We start from the raw sequence: 15,990 nt of genomic DNA on the forward strand, positions 1-15,990 counted from the left end.
AAACACTTCTTTAGCTTAACATGGTTTGTAAGATGGATGCTACCATCATCTCAGCAATAAGAAGCTTTTGGGACACAAGGCTCTGGTCTGCATGCCATATGACCCCACAACTATCATAGGGTATTTCACAAACTGCAAAAAAGTACTGATGTCCAATGCCAGGCCCTAAAGTCATCCTGCTGTACTGATATGTTTTAGTAAATGAATCAAAGGTCTTATCTAATGTTCAAACTGGTGCCTTTTGAGCATGAATAAAGGGCTGTACAGAATATGTGACTGTGCTGAGGGAGGAGCTTCTCTCACACACCAGTACAACTGGCTGAAAAATGGAGAACCTGCTCACCTCTCCTAACGCTGGAGGAAATCGAAAAGTAACCCAGCAGCAGAGAAACCCACCAGAATCTGGCACTTCAAAGACGATGCTCCATCCTCGTGTCCTCAGGGAGCTCCGAACATCCATGACGGCAGCATGGACTTCCTGTGAAGTGCTACTTATCCAATTTTTTTTTTCTTCTCACTGCTTCAAGCTGGGGGAAATTAAATGCCTCCTTGGAAAATTGATGAAGAGTACATGTTCACATGACGACTTTTCATCATGTGAACATCTGTGATCACAGAGCAGAGGGAAAGACCCAGTATGTGTGTGTGATAACACTTATCTGATTTAACACTTATCTGATACACACACTTCCATGTTCTGCTTGATAAATATACACTTTATAAGTATGCACCGTAACCATCACAAGTGATGTTCCCAGATAGTCCACACAGAGCTTTTGGTTCAGTGTGTTTGTATTTTCTCTACAACATCACTCCATGGAAACACAAGAAAAACTAAACTCACACAGCAAATAAATACAGTAAAATCCATAAAATCCATTCTCACATTTGTTCTCATGCTTGTTCTTAAGAGTTAGTTCTTTCCCTGAGTGGATCTGACCGTCAGCTCATCCAGTCCTCTCTCTTCAAGAACCTCACGGCATCATCAAAACCTTCTTCACATAAAAACTGCATGCTGCTAGTCGATGGAGGGAACAGAGCCTGGTTCAGACGTTTGATGTTCTCCATGGAGAACTGAGGAAACCGAAGAAAACACATTTACATCAAATCTTCATGAAAGTAAGTGACAGAAAGTGACCTGAAACTGCAAGCCATTGTTTCCACTTAAAGTAACATTATAGTGTTTATTATCAAAGACAATTAATAGCAGACATGGAAATGCTACTGTGTGTAACATTGATATTCTCAAACATTTACATGAGCAATGAATCCTCATTTTATCAGGCTTTTCCTGTGTAGTTTTATGTTTTTGACTTGAAGAGCTGGTTCACCACATTGCAAAAAGACTTAATATTGACTTTCTTCCCCTTCTTCTTTCTTCTTGCCATGCATATGGTTTTGATCTTATCTGCTTATCGTTCGAGATATCTGTCTGCGATTTCTGTGTCGATCAAATACAACAGAGGTGACTAAGACTCTGGTTTGTGCTGTTCACAGCATTGAAAAATTACATTTAAACTTGTTTTCAACTTGTTTTTCCAGAAATAGTTTCTCAGTGTGTTCTGGCTTGACAGTATTTGTGGCAGCACAACAGTGGCAAAATAAATTACCGTGTGGTTCATGGTAATGAACAGTGTGGCTTATTGATGTGTTTGTAATAGTTTTTGGACAACAATAAGGCTCTGTGGAAAAGAAGGAAAAGATGTATCAGGCTTTGGAAAAACACACGGTACCTTTTAGTGGGATGCATTCATTGTTAGTTTGTCTCTGCAGATGGAATTTGTTGACAAGAGAAATACAGAATATCTCGAGATGAATCCTTCACACTATCATACACCATCTTGCTACTGGACAACTCAACTACAGTACCAAATGAGGATTAATTTACCGATGAAAAACATGCCGATGCATTGTTTTCACCAGTTTTAGCAATGTTTGATAAAAACTACAGCGACCAACAGTTTTAGAAAATTACTGAGCCTGTTTTAACAAAACTAAGTCAAAAAGTCTATATCTGAGCCCCCATGCAGTCAATTGAATGAATTGCAGGCAATCCTCAGCAGGCAATCCTCTCTATGCATCTCGCGCTCGCAGGGCAATACTGGCAACTCTCTTCTACTGAAAGTAGCTTAGCTTTGTCCAAAAAGTTGCTAAATTTGTTGAAAAAAAAGTTGCTAAAGGAGTCTGAAAAGTCTGTAAATCTAGTCAACACTGCCTGTAAACACCCCCAGTGATGTCATAGAAACTGTTCCCCAATGGGGAAACTCCAACACTCAGCTGGCCGACCCATGGTGTAACTGCATCACTCACTCAGTCATTGACATTTGTGTGTTTGCCGTGCTGTTGTGGTCCAGCCAAAAATGAAAGTATATATTTGTGAGTCACTTTTAAAGATTCATACCTTCAGTAGAAACCAAAGGGTTTGAAGCTGAGTGCCACAGACAGTGCTAAGAAGTCAGAAATTGTTGAGAGATGGACACATTGTTGGTATTGGTCTTGTGCTGTATCATAAAGTTGTGAAAATTCCATTGAGTTGTTTTGTGGGTGCTATCTGGTTTAGCTAGCTATCTGAAACTCATTGTAATGCCAAACTGGACTGGATGAGGTTTGGCATTATTGGTTTCACAATTTTAAATTCTTAGTTTACTACGATTTTGTGGCAAACACAGTGTCCGCCAGTGAGGGTTTTATTATGGACTATTAACACTTAATCAACTATTGTTCATGTGGCCAGCTATCAATGTGGCCGATTAACAGTTAGGGATTGCTTAAAATTTTTCTCCCTGATAGGATCTCCCAAAGGGAGACAAATAACACCACCATTATACATTAAAGCCTGCTTCAAAACACAGTATTCAGCCAGAGAAATGCCACTGAATGCCCCCCATGCTGTGTGGGGCTCACTTTGTCCTGTGCCGCTTCTTCAACTGGAGCCATTTTCAGGTCCACCCCTACACAATGACAATCAAAGTAGGAATCTAACTCTGATTTGATGAAATGATTCAGTACTCACCATTATGTTCATGTTGGCCAGTCTGAGCTGAGTGTTGAAGTGCCCTCTGTGGACAGGGCACACATCCTGCAGTCCAGCAAAGGGAGATACAGCGATGGTTCGTCCCACTGGTAGAATTGGCAGGCTGTCAGTGAACCCTCCATCAATCCATTTCTAGTAAAAAAAAAAAAAAAGAGAGTTTTTGAAGACTGTCAGTCAACCAGATAATATAATGTCTGGAGGTCAAGACTAAGGCAAAATGATTTGCTTCACACCAGACATTTTGACATGTCATAGTAAGAAAACACAGGTGTTACTAATAACACTAACAATGACTCTGTTCTATTCAAGTGTCCCACTGAGCCATGACAGTGTGACAGTGAGCCAGCATTCACATACCAGGACCATGAACCTGAAGCAGCTCAATGGTATTCAGCCATCTATCATATCTCCCGATATGAATGCCTCCTTGGTCAGACATACTCTACTCTGGAGCTGAAGAATCTGGATCTGCCACAACTTCTCAATACTCACATCTGGTCTCTCTCTCTCTTCTCTCTCCCCTGCCCTCCCCCTCTTTCTCCTCTCTCACCTATTTCTCTCCTCTCACCCTCTTGTTGAGGCAAATGGCTGTCCACCCTGATTCTGGTTTTGTTGGAGGTTTCTTCCTGTTAAAAGGGAGTTTTTCCTTCTCCACTAAAACCAAGTGCTTGGTCATGTTGGGAACTGTTGGGTTTCTCTCTCTATAGTATTGTAAGGTCTTGACCTTACGTATGATTTGGCAGCATATAAATTGAATTGAATTGAACTGAATTGATTTGAATTAAATTTTTTACACCTGTGCTTTTCATGCTGTCACATGTCCAAATGTCTTCGGTGAAAAAGGCTTATGAGCCTAAAACATTTAACTATCAAAAAATAATATACAATCTCAAATTTTAGAAATAAAGCATTTCAAATTTCCAAGTATGAGACTTTTACTTTGTGATTTTCTCTAGATTGATACATTGAAAATGCTTAATATTGTGTGTGTGTGTTGCCTGACTTTTCATTTTTTCCCAGTTAATCCCAGACGGCCCATTGTATTTTTAGTGCACATCAAATTTTAGAAACAAAGCAAACTCGAGTTACAAGTACTGGACTTTTACTTTGGAATCTATCCAGATGGATATAACAAATATGCTTCATTCACTATGTTCTTGCACTCTGACTACTCCCAAATACAAATTTATCACACATTGCCTGGAATAAAAGACTGTGTTTTTATAGCATGTCACGTTTCTAAAATAAAACAATTTCAATTGACAAACACAGAACATTGGAATATCTCCAAATTCATACTCAAAATGCTTAATTTTGAGTGTGCAAATAGTCTGAGGAGTAGTCACTGAAATGCAATAGTCATTGTAAGAAATAATGGACCCATGTGTTTTTGCAGAACCTCAAATTCTAGAATTGAAGCCATTTCTAAAACAAATATGAGAGTTTTCCTATGAACAGGCCACTAAGGAGTCAGTGAATCTTCTCAGCACCGTGAATGAGCCCATTACCTGTCCCCTGAACTCCACTGGTTTGAGTCCAGCATAGACTGGTACAAAGCTGCTGGCCAGTAGAGCCTGGAGAAGTTACACGGGGAGGACATTTAATCAGTAAATACTCTTCAACAACACTCACAAGAAGCAATGATTCTTCAGCAGAAGGTAGCTGGACATTGAATGTTTTGGCTTCGTCTAGATCTAACATGAGCAACAGAGCAATACTTTATGTAAATGTAACAAAAAGGAGAGACAATGCTTACATTTAAGCCCTCAAAAACTATTTGCACCATTGCTGATATATAGTATGTAGACATTCATTACATCGGTATTGACTTTGTTAGTGTCATTTTCTGGTCAGAGCAGTAAAAAGCATATACTAAGCTGCAGGATGTAGGAAAACAAGGGTGTAAAACAATTATAAACATTTATGACAGTGTTTTAAATTGAAAGGATCAGCGTTATGTCTCAAGAGTGTGGGTGCGTACCTTTATGAGCTCCTCCCTGGAGGTAAACCTGGACACAATATGGTTCTTGCCACTTTTGGAGTGTGTTATTGAGATGTGGAGGCGGTCAGTGGCCAGTCTGTGAGCCTCACTGGGCAGAATCTCCTCTATCCCCTCCCTGGAGAGTAACCACACACTGATGCTCATTTGGCAGGTTTTTACAAAATAATGTCTCCCAAGGGCATCGTAAATATGGCTTCATGTAATTAATACTCAATCTGTTGAACATATACAGAATCACCAAAGCGTATTAACACAGAATGTAACTACGAAGTCAGCTCATGATTTGATTTAATTAACAACACTGAGATTGCAGTTCAAGTCTAAGTTTGTTATTTATTTATTATGTTTCTATGTTTTTTTTTATAGATTTTGGTACAGAATTGTTCTTTCCATAAAACTAACCTGATGTATACACAGGCCTAGTTAAGATAAAGAACAAATACAGAATATGGACTTGGTTATACTAAAGGGCAACGGACACTGACTGAAACACTTACATCCATTGTTTCTATGTAAACGTGGATATTCATTGGTTACAGCTCACTTAGATGTGGTAACAGATGCTTTGTGGCTGTACCTTACTCTTGTTTTAATTACTGTCCTGCCACATGTCATCTTGCATATTAGCAGCAGGTAAACCATCTCTGTCTCCCTCCCCCTCTCTTTCTTCTTCTCTTTCTCCTTACCTCTGTCTCTCTTTTTCTCTCACTTATAACTTACAAACAAGAAAACAACTTTAGTTTTCCCTGTATACTGTATGTGTTAAGACAAAGTCAGTGGCAAATGAGACCCATGTCCGATGTCCGACGCAACGCTACTAGACACAGCCGGCGTGAGGTGCACTTTAAATTCTCTGAACACAGTAGGCTACAAACCCCAGTTTCAACAGCAACTTAATACTGCTGCTCAGTTCTTCATTTTACACTGAACGCTAAGCAATATTTAGAGACCACATGAATTCAAATAAACTCATTTGAGACTAACAAAAGCAGTTAGTTATATTGAGTGTATGGGGGAAGAGTTGTGTGGCATGTTTTCAATTTGATGGAGTCACAGTGACAATGCGGGTACGGTATGTTCACTATGTTCACCGTTTTCTTTTAGCATGTTAGCATGATAAAATATGCTGATTAACACCCAATAATATATATATATATATATATATATACTGAGCCTGAGGCTGATGGGAATTACATTAGTTTTGCAAGTATTTGTCAAAATTAAATTTCTGACCAGAGGGTTACCAAAGTTATTACAATTTATCCTGAGGCTTACATGAATGTGTGTACCCAATTTGACAGCAATACATCCAATAGCTGGTGAGACATTTCAGCTGGATTAAAGTGGTGCACAGACGGACATTACCATCCTTTGATCCCCCGCTGCTAGTGTGGCTTAAAAAAAATCCACTGCAAATTGTATCAAAATGCAGCCTGTTTCTTATGCTGGAGTAAGAAAGAACTGTGTCGGAGAGATGTTCCGCGCTGCTCCACTGATCACTAGCTGATATGCACTTCATACTGCGATGCATTTGTAAGCTTCACAGTGCATATCATCAAGTTTTTGCATTGTGCTATATCGTGCCATGATTTCGTCATGCCACCCATAATACAAATCTGATATTTAGATCCATTTATGATATGACACAGATGTTCACTCAGTTCCACATCGGTGTTTGGTTTGATATCTGCTGAGTAATTACCGTAGCGTGAGCATGAAGTTGTACCCTGGTGTGACGGCTCCAAACTGCTGTCCTCTCACACTGTCAGCAAACGTGTAGGTGAATTCTTTACAGTGCTGGAAGAGAAGCAAACAAACACTGAGATGACATCATACCTCATTCACTTACACATGGTTTATGAAGGTTTATTCAATCACTGAAGCCACATTCACATCTCACACACAGCTTCATCTCTCAGTTTTTTTGGATGACTCATAATCTGTTCCGTAAAAGTAAATGAATAACTACAGGCAGCTTATATCAGACAATATGAGAAAGAACTGTTGCCTTGAAAGTGTTGCACAAATGTTTTTGTCATGATACACAAATGAAAACAAGATTTACAAATGTAAAAAATGACAAACTAATATATAATGGTCATCACCATTCTACTTTCCTGTCCACTGAATAAAATACCACAATGGTGCATTTCACATCTTTATCCCTCAGCATGTCGTGTCTCAACGACATTGTTGTTGTTCATTCCATTTTTTGATTTTACATTTCAAGAATCTAAAGGCAGACCAGCTTGACTGAGAATCTTCACAGATACACAGATTAACTTTTCATTATATAGTTCTATGGGCATTTAAAATCCAAATTAAGTTATCCAAATATTCTCCGAAAATTATTATCTTTGGATGTTACTTTATACATTTTTGAGAGCCAGTGGGTGTTAAATATTAATAAAATAGACGGTTCTGCAGCTGGGATGTCAAATCTTTGATGCTGGGTATCTTAGAAAAGCACCTCACCCGGTCAAAGTCTTTCATTCCACACTGACAATTTGTAAAACTCTCAGCACTGCAGAGGAGGAAATAATAATGACAGCGACAGTGAAACCTATGACTACAACTGTTACTCTAAATCATTCCTAATTCAGTGTTTTTTTTCTAAATTGTGTTACAATTTCTACATCTATTTAGCTCAGGGACCTCTGGAAATCCCTACAAAACCCCTGAGGGTTCCCCCAACCCTACTCTGTTAACCACTGCTCTGCAGTACAATCTCTTCTTCTCTCCATGGAATGAATGTGGAGGTGATCACTCTACCTCCAACTTGTCGGGAGCCGTGATCATTACAGCAGCCACCAGGGCCCCAGCTGAGGCCCCTGCGCAGGCCCTGAGGGAGCCCAGGAGCTTGTCCCCATGGCGAAGAAAGGCCCCCACAGCACCCAAGTGGTAGATCCCCAAGAAACCACATGCAGCAAATGACAAATTCAGACCTGTCATCCTCAATACCTACAAAGACATGACATCAGGCAGAAATTATTCATTAAGAGTTTTTTTTTTTTTTTTTTTTTTTTACATTTTATCTTGAGCATCCAACAATGACAAGGTAAAAGTAAAGGTATCAGGTAAGCCTGAGTAATAATTCTATATTATCAATTTTACTCTCAGTGGAATCATATTATGTCGTATGGCTGAGAGATTTAACCTTGAATTTCACCATGTTTTACAGATGGGCACCCAAAACTCAAGTAATTTGTAGCTACATGTCAACAGTTGGAAATCCCGTTTATAAGCAATTCTCATAAAATTAAGAAAAGCCATGAAGACTCAAGCTGATAAAAACCATTAGGGCCCATGGTTTAACATTAGTGTTAAATCAAACCATGATTTCAAAGAGTTGAATTCATGTTGATGTCCAGTGTGTCTGTTGTCTGCATTGTGATATTAGATTATTCTGTTCCTGCCTGACTTACCGTATGTTTCCCCTTATGTTAACCTGGACCTAACAACAACCCAAAACCCAACCAGTCGTCAGTGCTTTGGTTTTGTGTTTGCAGATGAGTAGTGAACATAAAAAGACCTGGGCTTATCGGTTACACTTTTTACATGCCATGTGTAAAATCTATTCAGCATACCTCTGTACCCCAGTGCATATGTGTGCGGGCGGTACACGCTGACACATATTACATGTCCCTTAAAACCGGGAAACTTCGTTGCGTATGGCTGAGGCGGCTTCTGTGTCAACTCGGAGCCCGCGGGCTGTCGGAAAAACGCTGCCGGCTTCAGTGTGCTTTATTTCCACCTTTCGTCAGAGCAGCGTTTACAATGTCACAGCTTACAAAGCTTTGGTCAAGCTGAAGAGAAGAGGACATACCGTGTCTCAAGTCCCAATACAGGAAACCTTTGGCGTTTACTCATTTCGACGGGTTTTAGCTACAGCGGTAAAACTGTCCTTTCTGATTGAGCAAGTTAAATGGATAGTTTTCATTATTAAAAAAAAAAATCCCCGGCTACACTGGAGCAGCACTGACGGAGAACCGGAGGCAAGTAAATACTTGTTCCGCACGTGAATTTCAAAATAAAACCGTTATAAGGAATAACTGAGCTACTATGCTGTACTAAATGCACCTTAATTCAATTGACCTTATATAGTTAGCTTATTCAGCTTTACGCTGCTTTGAAACTTCATGGCGTTATTTCCGTTTCGAATTAAAAACAGATAAGAGATAAATAAGTAAAATAAAATAAAACCGATAGTGATGGAAGGGGGCTCAAGCCTCTGCCGTGATTACTTAAATGTCATACTCTTAAGTCATTGTGGTCTGGGTGGTCTAACAGCAAACGGAGCCATTGTTCAGCTGGTTTAGTTCAGTCTGGTCCACCTGGTTCGATCCGTTTTAATTAAATATTCTTTTTATTCCATGAAATACTATCCTAAGCTTTGCCTCTCCAAGCTACCCAAGAAAAGGCTAGGCATGCCAGTTTCTTGTTCCAGTTTTATGTTCTGGCCCCATGTTATGAGATAATTAAAATCTCCTTTAACTTCTGGTCTCAGCCCATCGCTTTGCACCTGTTTGCCTGCTGGTCTGCCCACCTGGTCTGTCAGTTGCCTACTCCTGCCTGCCCTATGGACTTCACCCCAGCCTGTCTCCTCTGTTGCTGCTTTGCCTTTGTGATCGTCATTTTAAAGTGAACTGCTACCTAACCTGAAAGTCTCTTAGACCTGTGTGTGAGTGAGTCCAGCCTGTTTCATGAGCTGTTACAGTTTACAACAGTTCAGTATTTTTATGGAAATTTAGTTGAACTTAAACAATTTTGAAGACAAAATGCGAGTAAATCTGGAGTAAAATATGTTTTAGTGTCTATGGTACTTTGATGCTGTTATTTATCTGCTGATTCTTCTGCTTTTGGGATGAGTGTGGTCAGATTTTACAGTCTCATTACCAACAGATCTGTGTTCGCTTGACGATACATTACAACTTGTTCAGTCCAGGAGCTCCGGCTTCCTGACAACCACACAGAAACACAGGAGCCCAATTAGGAGGAGCCCTGATGCTGTGGAAGCTTTTGTACAAGGTAAGACACAAGGTTTGTTTGAAACAAAAGACACACCTCACATTCACAGCCGCTTCTAAAACACGACAAAGGTCATCTCTGTGCGGAATTAGTTACACACTTGGCTTGTCTAATGCGGTAAAATACTCCAAAAACTTTCAGGATAAAGATCAACCTAAGTACTCGCTGCATTTGAACAAAGCAGCTATTTCTTTCAAGCCAAAAAAAAATGAAACTCCTCCCATAGGATGTCTGATAGTTGTGTCATATGATAACCCAAATAAGACAGAGTGCACATTTATTATTAGCCCTACTTTTTTTGTTTTCTCGCCTAAAGCAGTGTCCCTGGAGTGGAATTCTTCCTCTGCTACCACTTCAGTCAGCATATATTTCTCATGGACGCTCTGCCATTCTCTGCGTTTTCCTCTTGCCCTGCTTTCCTAGCACATCAGCACAAATTTCCCGCTCCTTCAGTGTTGCTTATGATTATGTATAGCCTGAAGTGGATTAGGTGAGTTACACACTGTTGAGAAAGAGCAGAGCTGAGCTCCATCAGAGGAGGAGTTAGCTGATGAAATAATGGAGGGAGGATAAAGCTTTTTGTGAGGTGAAGGACTAACAGAGATGGTTTTGATTTTTAGTTTTGAGGCAGCAGAAATGTTTTAGTGTTTGGACACATTGTGATTAGCTTCCTTAATGTTGACTTTGTATGATCATGAATCACAGATAAAGTTGGAATTCTAAATGCTTCCCAGAGTGACCTCATATCTCTTTCAAATCAGGTTAATTCACTGAGTAAGCAAAGAAGGTCTATCTTAAATGCATGTGTATATATATATATAGATAAGTATTTATTCCAAATTATATTCATTCAAATCCATTTCTCCCTATTGTTGTCCAGCTATGAAGACAGTGTGAGTTTTATATCCTTTTGTGTGGAAGTGCATTACATTCCTGCAGCTTACAGTTAATACATTCCACTCGTATGAGCTATAGATGTTATAATATACTGTTATAATGTTATAATAGATAAGTAAGTGCATCCCTTCCAATCAAGCGGTACTGGTGTGGATATATGGACTTTTGTCACCACAATACAATAGATGTGAATTAAGGTGAACAAAGCGTAAAATAATTTATATTTGAAAAGCTAAATGGCAATATGTCTTTCCAGAAGAGGCATTGAGATCTTACACAGTACTTCAGTAAGGGACCTGTAGTTATAATGTTACTTAAGTAGAAATACAGTAAAATACTTACAGTATCGACAGTAAACATACACACCAGAAAAGTGGAAGGGCCTCTGTTGTCTTGTTTGTTATATATCACTGGATAATCTTTAGTGACGCGTGAGACTGTCCTCCCATAAAAAAACGACCCCAGAGGTTGTTTGTGCAAGCAGCTTATCACGTCCCATAATTACGTTCAAGTGACAATGCCATATAGTGGTCGTAATAATTATAACAGGAGCAAAAGAGGACATTAGATGACAACGTTATATAGCCACAAAGTCCACATACGTATGGGTTCAAGGTGGAGACCGCTGTTTGAATCCAATTTCAAACAGACAGTCAATGTTGTTTCTTTTAACCATGAACACAATCGTTCTATAACCTTAACCAAATGTTTATTTTTATAAGCATGATGCCAAGCACTTATTTGAACCCAAACCATGATCTCTCCATAAGCCTAGCCAAGTTGTTTTTGTGCTGAAAACTGAAACCTTTTGCATAACATTGTCACATCACAAAGGAGTGATTTGTGACATGTGATCTTTGGCATAGCTCCTGTTGCTGTAGGGACGCTAATTCAGGACACACTCCTATGGGTCATATCAGAGGGTCGGGACAAACCACCTATGTGGTCATTTAGGTTGGTTATGATGCGTTACTGTGTAAGCACCATTTTAGCTGGTTGAGGTGAAGCTAATTTCAAATACATTTTTTATTTTTGCATAGTTTAATCTATAAAAAATATTCATATTAATAAAATGATATGTTTTGTACATTAAAATCTTCATCTGTAAAATAAAAAGGAACACTAGTTGTGGGGTAGTAAAACTACAAGTTCACATAAAAAATAAACATTCATCTAAAGTAATTTAAACTCCTAATTGAGTACAATATTTGAGTATTTAATATTTGTTACTTCCCAGCACTACTCTGGATCATCAACAGACCTCATTGTTTCAGTTCTTTTCAGTTTTCACTGAAAAGTCTCTGCAGTCATGCTAAAGTAGCTTGTTACCAACTAAGACCAACTGTGGAGTAACACGTACAATTGTTCTCTTCATTGATAATACATCAGATAATATTGAATCACTGTAGAGAGGAATGAGAAAGAACATGACTGAAATTCACTTGATGAAAAAGTTGTAATATTGTTTCTGTCTCATGTTGTTCACACTGTTGATAGAACCTCTGTTGTCTACATATAATGTTGTCTAGATTGGGGAACTTCTCTTCTGTCAGTTTGAAGGGTGTGGTCACAGAGTAAATCTTTTTGTGGAGCCTGTATTTTGCTGTGTTCTATTTCCTCCCTCCTACATAACATTGTGCAATCAACATTAACTTAAAAATGATAAAGCAAAACAACACTTCAAGTTAGAAGATATGCAAAAAGAAAGAACAATATGTAAATTTGTTATTTTATAGGCTATTTTTTTATGTAAAACTGACATTTAATTTTCGTAAATCAATTAATTTCAACATAATGTTGTTCAGTAATTTACTGTTACTGTAGTTTTATTGCTCAGCAGTAAAACATCCTGCCTCCGTACATATTGTTTAGACCTCTGTAATGCAAAAATTTGAGAGATTCTTGCCAAAACTGTTGTGTATTTGTATCATAAAATTAATTTAAAAAATAAATAACTAAAATTGTTTTTATTGTATTTTTTAAACTCTCTTTTATAAAACTCTATATCTATATCAGTATCAGCCTCAAAAATCTATTATCAGTGAGAAACGTCCCTGGTGTGATGGAGGTTCCTGACAGCACACAACTGGTCAGAGTGTTGATCATTTGAGCAGAGAAACCCTGCAGTATGGTGTGAGAGGAGATTATTTAACAGTTCATAAAACCTGCCTCACTCTGCCTCCAGGAGCTGCTGACTCACCTAAAATGGTTTCATTAGAGTTTGGGAGGAAACTTTTTTAGTGTTTCATGATGCCTTAATCATATTTCAAAGGCTTCTCCACCCTGACAAAAGAATTCTAAAAGAAACAGTGAACACTACATAATGTATACACATACACAATGTAAATCTATAAGCATAGAAATATCTACATATGTTGAGTAATCACACAAACACTAATTGGGCAGCTGCAAACGAAATTATTTGTACCCTATTGCATCATATTTCTTTAATCTGTGCATCATCTTCATCAAGAGACTTAAGCCAAATATTTAAAAAGGGGCATCATATTACATAATTAAGCATGATTTACAATATAAGTGTAACAGTGTGATTTCAGTCAGCTATTCATTCAGATTAAACAACAGAGTTTAATGCTGAACATTCAGGAAATAGTGCATTTCCTCCGAACTATTGTCAATGGGGGATTAATCCACATTTGGAGCTATAGTGAGTATTTGAGACAGCAGGATGGTGTGTGTGAGATTGAGTCACTATAAAGTATGTTCATGGTGATGAAGGAACATGTCACCCAGAGCAACAGTGTGGCTCACTGATGTGTTTTTAATAGTTTTTGGACAACAGCGGAGCTCTATGACACAGAGGAATAAGATATATTAGATACACACACAATATTTGTTAGTAGGATCATTGGCCATTGCTCTTTCAAAATAAATTGGTGCAAACAGCTTCTATTATGTCATCAGTTGGTGCGTTTACAGGCACTGTTAGCGCCTTTATGACTAGTTTTGCCAACTTTTCACACCCTTTGAGCTACTTTTCTTTTTAGGCACTTTTTTGGACAAACCTTAGCTACTTTCCATAGATGAGAGTCGTCAGTACTGACCCGCAAGCACGAAGTCAGGCTTTCCCTCTGCAGGCACACCTCTCTATGCGTCTCATTCAACTGACCACACGGCAGCTGACACAGACGTGAATTAGCTTGAAACTTTCTCTCTGTGTGATCATTTTACAGGTAAATATAGCTGAAATCACAGCACAGCCGTTGTCTTTGATTTTTGTCTGATGATTTTATCAGACCACATCACAGTTATAAAATAAGGGTTTTTAGCAGTGCAGAGCAGCAGCTTGGAAATGGCTTTGAAGTTGGCTGTAATAAATTACTGTATATGTGAGCACAGAGAGCAGGAGAGAAGCAAACAGATAAAGGGCGGTCCAGCCATATACTAGGTTTTAACCTGGTCTTGTTGAATTTAGAGTTGGAAGAAAGAATAATAGTGCCTATGGTGGAATTTCACAAATTATATGACTTGTACAGCTATTGATAACAAAATTTATTAAAATGCTATCTTCTGCTACCTTAAGCAAGTGATACCACAGAAGCACATAACATCCATCCTTCCATCCATCCATCCTGTTTTCCTTTGCAGGGTTGCAGGAGGCGAGAGGTGAGATGAAGGTTACACCTGGACAGGTCACTATAGGGCTGACACATACAGACAGACAACCATTTACACTCACAGTCACACATATGGCCAATCATTTAACCTAATCTGCATATCTTTGGACTATGGGAGGTAACCAGAGCACTGTGAAAAACCCAACACCGATACAGGGAGGACTTGCAAATTCAAAATCGACAGAACTCAGCAGGTCAGCAGGTTTGAGTCCACAATCTTACAGTATACTGTGGATCCAAAGGCAACAGTGCAAACCCCTGAACTACCATGTCACACTCTTCACATTCATTACAAAAAAAGATTTGTTTTCTCATTATTGTGATGCTACATCTCAGAATTAACAGAAAAATTTTGTTGTAGTATTGACAAAAAATAATGAGTATTACCATTACTAAGAATAATGACATCATCATTACTCAGATCTCCCAATATCTCAAAATAAGGAGAAAATGAAAAGAAATTAAAACATGATGGTCATGTCTTCTCAAATGGCAAAGACTAATGAAATCACTAACCACTAAATCGTTTCTTTACTCAATATGAGATTTCTGGTATGTACATTAGGGTGCCTTGGCCTATGAAGCCCCTGGAAAAATCTGAAAATGCATTCATAATAATAACAATATTGTTCACAAGAGCAGTTGCGGTGAGGTCAGATCAGTATGCCAAGTCATTGTTATTCTAATATCATCACAAGAAAGCCTTAATTTTTTTTTTCCTTTGGTGAATGTTCTTCTGCACTACCGTTCAGATCTCATTCCACCAAAATACCTGTACCGGCTGGCTTCTTTTAGGGAAGTTGTACCTGAACGATATATCTGCTGCGATGTGGCCTCACGTGTTGGGTCTCTTTTCAATCAGAAGTGCAAAGACAGTGACCGATGCACCAGAGCAACATTAACCCTGTTCACCTACCAGCAGAGGTCAAACTCGTGATGCCTTACCATTGAGTTGTGATTAAATTATTCCCCTCGATAAAGAAGATGATATTTATTCAGTGGAAAGCCTGTGGCGATGAAGCTTAGCTGTGAGAGAGGGCGCATGTGTGGGACATGCCCTCATCCCACAGTCCATGAAATTCATGGATAAAAGAAATGAAGAAGTCCAATTTCAGATATCAGACTCATTATCCAGAGCAAAGTTATAATCAAAAGGCGCTTTCAGAAAAATGATGGAGTGAACATTATCTGAATCAGACCCACTGTGAGGAGTGGGCTGAATGTTTCTGTGTTTGTGTGGAAAGGGGGGGGGGTAATTAAACTTTTCAGGGCTTGGGCTAGCTGATAAAGGCCTAAAGGCTTTTTTATGGGCAAATTGAGGAGAAAGCAAACCTGCTACCCCTCCTCCCTCCATAGCCCCACAGAAGTGCTGTTGGAAAGACATCGCAAGG

At 38.8% G+C, this 15,990-nt stretch overlaps 1 protein-coding gene across 2 annotated transcripts; it reads right to left on the reverse strand.

Moving 5' to 3' along the window:
• Positions 1–725: 725 nt before the first annotated feature.
• On the reverse strand, positions 726–9,020 carry pnpla4 (patatin-like phospholipase domain containing 4). Of its 2 annotated transcripts, none has more exons than XM_040142277.1 (7): positions 8,863–9,020; positions 7,809–7,997; positions 6,739–6,833; positions 5,016–5,151; positions 4,543–4,608; positions 3,014–3,166; positions 726–1,074 (listed from the first exon to the last, which is right to left on the reverse strand). In XM_040142277.1, exons 2-7 carry the CDS (start codon positions 7,986–7,988, stop codon positions 943–945), a joined length of 762 nt encoding a protein of 253 aa, XP_039998211.1. In that variant the 5' UTR covers positions 7,989–7,997; positions 8,863–9,020; the 3' UTR covers positions 726–942. The 2 variants fall into 2 exon arrangements, with proteins under 2 accessions (XP_039998211.1, XP_039998210.1); XM_040142276.1 differs by having other exon boundaries at positions 8,624–9,020.
• Between the last annotated feature and the right edge of the window lie 6,970 nt (positions 9,021–15,990).

Source organism: Xiphias gladius, chromosome 13 (assembly GCF_016859285.1).
Source record: "Xiphias gladius isolate SHS-SW01 ecotype Sanya breed wild chromosome 13, ASM1685928v1, whole genome shotgun sequence".
NCBI classification, from domain to species: Eukaryota; Metazoa; Chordata; class Actinopteri; order Istiophoriformes; family Xiphiidae; genus Xiphias; species Xiphias gladius.

Bases quoted from the DNA above. Each gene is read 5' to 3' on its own strand.
- pnpla4 (XM_040142276.1), bottom strand. The intron at 6,834-7,808 runs GTAGAGTGATCA...CTTCTCTTCCAG, and splicing joins CGGCTCCCGACAAGTTGGAG to CACTGTAAAGAATTCACCTA. The intron at 4,609-5,015 runs GTACGCACCCAC...TAACTTCTCCAG, and splicing joins CCAGGGAGGAGCTCATAAAG to GCTCTACTGGCCAGCAGCTT.